Source organism: Scyliorhinus canicula, chromosome 7 (genome assembly GCF_902713615.1).
Source record: "Scyliorhinus canicula chromosome 7, sScyCan1.1, whole genome shotgun sequence".
In the NCBI taxonomy this organism is placed as follows: domain Eukaryota; kingdom Metazoa; phylum Chordata; class Chondrichthyes; order Carcharhiniformes; family Scyliorhinidae; genus Scyliorhinus; species Scyliorhinus canicula.
Window position 1 is genome coordinate 34490871 of NC_052152.1, and position 6000 is coordinate 34496870.

Sequence of the window (6000 nt, forward strand, 5' to 3'; positions counted from 1 at the left end):
TTAAGAATTTAAGGAACAATGGCACCATTTGTTGATTATAACAAACTGAAGGTATGAAAAATTGTGATGGGGAGTTTAAAGAACTGCAGGAGAACATGGATAAGACAAGTAGGATGTGCAGACAAATCTCATGGAGGAAAGTGTTAAGTAATAGATTTTAGAAGAATAGAGAAACAAAATGGATTTTAAATAATAAGATTATAAAGAGAGTAGAGGAGCAGAGGGAAATTGGTCTATAGATATGCAAATCATTGAAGGTAGCACAATTAGATGCAACTGCAAAAAGGACAAATTAAATCTTTGGTTTTGGAACCTAAAAAGGCACTGAATATAACAGCAAGGAAAAAGTTGAACTTGCACGAGGCATTAGACTTCAGCTATAGTGGTGTATACTCCCAGGAATGAAAGGTGATATTGCCAGGGCTGAGGGGTTAGAATTCTTAAGAGTGGATTAGGAAGCTTTCTAAACCACCAAAGCTGAGGTTAGGGGAGGTTTTAAAGGATCTTCATTGTTATTAAAAGTTATAATATAAGTAATGATAGGCTGACGAGACAGAAATGAGAGGCACGCATTTAAAATACTCATAAAATCCTAAAGGAGAGTTAGAAGAAACTTTATTCACACAGAGAATGGTGTTTCAGAAACTATTACTAAATTAGATATAAACAAGCAGTAGCAGTAGGCCACTCTGCCCTTCAAGCCTGCTCTCTCATTCAATAAGATCATGGTTGATCTTACTGTAACCTCCCACCTACCTCCAATAACCTTTCACCACCTTTTTATCAAGAATCTATCTACCTCTGCTTTGAAAATATTCAAAGATTCTGCTTCCAACAGACTTTGTCATTTCCATTAAGTACACAGTAAATAGGATTGGAGAAAGCCATTAGGCCTTCAGGCCTGCTCCGCCATTTAACAAGATCATTGCCGATCCTCTACTATAACTCCACTTTCCCACACTATCCTCATACCTCTCAATTCTGAAGAAACAAAAATCTATCAGCCTTATATTCAAGACAACGACTGAGCATCCACAGCTCTGCAGGGTAGATTTCCAAGATTTACAACCTTTTGAATGAAGAAATGTTTCCTCATCTCAGTCCTAAATGATCAACCCCTTACTTTGATACTGTGACCCCCATGTTCTAGATTGCCCAGCTTCAGGAAACATTTTCTCAAAAAACCACCCCATCAAGCCTCTTCATGTCATGTTTCCATTAGATCATGTTCTGGGGCTGGTTTAGCTCACCAGGCTAAATCGCTGGCTTTTAAAGCAGACCAAGCAGGCCAGCAGCACGGTTCGATTCCCGTACCAGCCTCCCCGGACAGGCGCCGGAATGTGGCGACTAGGGGCTTTTCACAGTAACTTCATTGAAGCCTACTCGTGACAATAAGCGATTTTCATTTTCATTCATTCATCCTTCTAAACCTGAGAGAACATTAGCCTAGTCTATTCAATCATTAAATAAGTAGTTCTTTGAAAAAGTGGACATTGTAAAGAGGTCTACACAGGATAGTGGAAGAAGGCTAAAAGTGTGCTTATTTGCTGTAACATTCGACAAGTTCATCATAAAGCAATATGTGATTTTCAGTGCAATAACCAATACTCAAAATAGCTATTGCCCAAATATATATATAGTGGGTGAATTAACATATTTATTGCTGAAATAAAATCAAGGTATTGAACAAATGTGGAATGAAGAAACTTAACCATTTTAAATCCACAATTTTATTGTTTTATTAAAATACCCAAGTTATTTTTTTGAAAATGTTACTTTACAGATGAATACAATATATTGTTATATAGAACAGCTGAATATACATTTCCCACCCAGGCATTGCCTTCTTCCAGACCCTTCCATCAGGCAGAAGATACAGAAGTCTGAAGACCCGCACATCCAGACATAGGAACAGCTTCTTCCCCACAGCTACAAAACCCCCCCTCGGACTGATCTGTTCCCTGTAAGATCACTATTCACGATGCCCTATGCTGCTCTTGCTCATGTATTTGCTTTTTCTGGCCCCTTGTTCCATACTGTAACCAATCACTGTTTGTCGATGTACCATTTGTCAATATTCTCTGTTGATTATTCTTTTTTCTACTATGTACGAACTGTGTATGTTCCCTTGAGCGCAGAAAAATACTTTTCACTGTACTTCGGTACGTGACAATAAATCAAATCAAATAAAAAATTTGATAAAATGGTAAAGCAATGTGTCAAATTCGGCAAGTAAGTATATCAAACTGGGTGTATCATAACTAGCATACAGTGTACTGTTCCACTTCTATATGTATTCTTTATTTTATGTAAATCAAACAGATGGGTAGAGTTTTGCACAGTGGATTAGCAGTGCACTACACTTTCAGTCTGAGGCTGGAGCCCTGTTCAGAATATTGGATTGAGTAAAACATTTCTTTCTGCTGAGGGTTCTAAATGTCGTAGGTTATTGAAATAACAATTCAATTCATAGAGGAATGGACCTAAAGCAGAAAATTGCCTCAAATTGGTTACGTCTTCATAGTTTGGCTCAGCAAGGCCACAAAACTGGCTGTAAGGAAATTAAAGTGCCACATTAATTCAGTGGAAAGGATTGATTTCTTGAGACTAGTGAAACAGCATTGAAAGAGTCATGGAACTTATTCAGAACTACAGGTTTTATTTACGCAGCACCTTTAGCAAGTAAAATTACCCAAGATACTTCACCACCAAAATTTGACACTGAGCCATATACAGGTATATTTGGTTATATGGACAAAGGCTCAGTCAAACAATAGATTATAAATTAAAATTTTAAATTTGAGGTGCTGCTAGACTAATAGCCACTGTATGTTAGCACACAAGGGAGTTTGTGCCAATGTTCTGATTGAGTTGCCAGTTACCGCTGATTCCCCTGTCCTTTCATTTTTCGCTTTTTCAAATTACTTGCCCCTTACATTTTAAAGGGGATTTGGATTCTACTTTTTTCTGAAACAACATTGCAGGTCCCAACAGACAACAGAAGAAAAATCTCCTGATCTCTTCCTTTATTCTTAATAGTAATGTTCTTGAATTTGTGCCCACATTTTACCAATCATCAAAAATCATTTCCCCTGATTTACCTCAAAATTATCATATTAAATACCTCTATCAGACATCCCCCCCCACTCCTGATCAATCTGTTCCAATAGAACAGCCAGTTTCTCTTTCCTCTCCTTGTAACTAAAATCTCATTTCTGACAGCTGTACTCTGCAATTGATTTGAAAGCACTTGATGCTGGCAATGGGTGCATTTTGATGAACATACATTACATATTGTTCATACATTATTCATACTAAGCTCATAACTATAGAAATATATATATATATCTGGAGTTGCCATATTTTAAGTGCTCCACTGAGGTTATGGGCCAAGTAACAATATGTTAGGGACATATTAGGGATAGCTGGTCTCACCACTGATGCTCACATCCCATGAAGGAATTTTAAAAGTCCATCAACCCACTAAACCAAACAGAAGCAAAGCAGAGCAAGCATGTTCCAGTTGTGCACGTGAAAGGGGAGATCAAAATGACAACCACCCTATGCTACACACTCTTGGCAGTCATTTACACAGTTGGGATCAGGTCCCTCCTAGAGAGTCAACTCAGGGAAGGAAGTTTAACAAGAGGCCGAATAGGAAAAATAATATAGAGAAAATGGGTTGAGCTTACTTCAGTTGAACTGTTATCAGTTTTAGAATATTAGTACTAAATAGGCCAGAGATATGAAAATGGTTTAATACTACACTAATGCACTTGTCTGTTCCGTGTCCTTAACTCGTCCATTCTGACTGCTCTCCTGACCACCACGAGGCGTGTGAAACATGCAAACACAACCCAAGCCATAATTTACTGCAAGTTATTTTAACGACAGGATGCTAAGTGCGATCATTTAAGATCTTCCGATTGGCCTACGTCGATCAGAGTGAGAATCTGATTAGAGGCAGTGGATACAGCCGGGGACCAATCGACTGTTTAGACCCCCAGTTCTCTTCCGCCTTTATAAAACAGGGATGACTGACAACCCCTATAACTTTCAGAGGGAGTTGTTAAGAAAGAGACAACTGAAGCAAGTATTGGGGGGCAGCAACAGCAATTGTGGAGTGAGTGTAAAGGAGAGCTGGCCAGGCTGAGGAGGAAGAGCGGCAGTTTAACGGCTGAATCTGGGGTGAACCAGCTGAGGCGAGAGTGGGAGCGTCCTGGATCCCGTCCCGGAGCCGCGTTAAGGTGGTTACAATCTGCTAAAGCAACACTGACCTGTCAGACCCCACCTCCTAACATCCTCCTCCTCAACCTGCTCAAACTCTCCCGGCTGGCTACTCAGTAAGCTGCGAAGGTTTTGTACAAAGTGAGACATCTCTAATTCGTGTTTTCTATGAGCGGAAGCTGCTTATGGTCCTCCAAAACTAAAGAATTCACCGCGTCGGGGCAGGCGTGACCCCCTCACTGCAAAAGAGAGGAGTGGGCGGGGCCTCCCTTGTGAAGTGCCAGGCGTGGGTGGGGCTTCCCCTGTGACGTAGTTTGGGCGGGGCCTCCCTTGTGAAGTGCCAGGTGTGGGCGGAGCTTCCCCTGTGGCGAGAAGTGGTAGCAGACGGCGAGTGGGCGGAGCCTCATCGTGACGGCAGACGGGGAGTGGGCAGAGCTTCGTGACGTGTTGACAGGTGAGTGGGCGGGCCCTCCTGATGACGGGGAAGTAGGGAGGGTTGGCTCCTGAAGGGCAGACGGGGGACTGGGCGGAGCCTTATAGTGACGGGCGGACAGGCGAGTGGGCGGAGTCTCGTGACGGGGAGTGGGCGGAGCTTCTCCTGACGGGCAGACAAAGGTAGGCGGAGCCTCATCGTGACGAGTAGACAGGGAGTGGGCGGAGCCTCGTGACGAACAGGCGGAGCTTCCTCCGACGGGCAGACATGGGTAGGCGGCGCCTCCTCCAGACGGGAGAGTGGGCGGAGCCTCCTCCTAACGAGCAGACAGGGGAGTGGGCGGAGCCTCCTCCTAACGAGCAGACAGGGGAGTGGGCGGAGCCTGCAGCTTTTGGGCAAAGGGGGGTGGGCGGAGCCTCCACCTGACGGGCACACGGGAGTGGGCCGATCCTCCACCTGAGGGGAAGTCGGGGGAGTGGGCGGAGCCTCCACCTGAGGGGAAGTCGGGGGAGTGGGCGGAGCCTCCGCCTGACGGGCAGACGGGGAAGTGGGCGGAGCCTCCGCCTGACGAACATACAGGAGTGGGCGGAGCCTCCACCTGACGGGCATACGGGAGTGGGCGGAGCCTCCACCTGACGGGCAGACGGGAGTGGGGCGGAGCCTCCGCCTGGGGCATACGGGAGTGGGCGGAGCCTCCACCTGACAGGCAGTCGGGGGAGCAGGCGGAGCGAAAGGGAAAATGCTGGAAAATCTTAGCATGTCTGGCAGCATCTGTAGGGAGTGAAAAGAGCTAACGTTTCGAGTCGATGACTATTTGTCAAAGCTGTCAAAGAGTGGGCGGAGCCTCTACCTGACGGGCAGTCGGGGGAGTGGGCGGAGCCTCCGCCGGACGGGCAGATGGGAGAGTGGGCGGAGCATCCGCCTGATGGGCAGACGGGGGAGTGGGCGGAGCCTCCGCCTGACGGGAAGATGGGAGAGTGGGCGGAGAAAGTTTGCCTGTGATGGAGCATTTTAGCAGCGAAGAGCGGCTTGATAGGTTTGGGTTGCTTTGTTTAGAGAAGGCTGAGTGGGGACCTGATTGAGGTGTATAAGATAATGAGCGATGTGGATAAAAAACAGTTGCTTCCCTTAGTTGAAAGGTCACTTGCAAAGGGGGCATAATTTTAAGGTGAGGGGCAGGAGGTTTAGAGGTGATTGAGGAAAGTAAACTTCACCCAGAGGGTGTTAGGAGTCTACAGTGTACTGCCTGGGTGGGTAGTAGAGGCGGGAAACCTCACAACCCTTTAAGAAATACGTGAGGACTTGAAATATAGCATTCAAGGCTACGGGCCAAGTGCTGG

General features: G+C 45.3%; 1 protein-coding gene across 1 annotated transcript in view; it reads right to left on the reverse strand.

The window, feature by feature from the left end:
- The window catches only part of chd1l (chromodomain helicase DNA binding protein 1-like), a 160007-nt gene extending 155518 nt beyond the window's left edge, over window positions 1–4489 (reverse strand). The window contains exon 1 of the mRNA XM_038801727.1: window positions 4278–4489. Within this exon, the coding sequence (XP_038657655.1) occupies window positions 4278–4377 (100 nt within the window). The 5' untranslated portion in view covers window positions 4378–4489. The remainder of the gene's footprint in view (window positions 1–4277) is intronic.
- Window positions 4490–6000: the final 1511 nt, after the last annotated feature.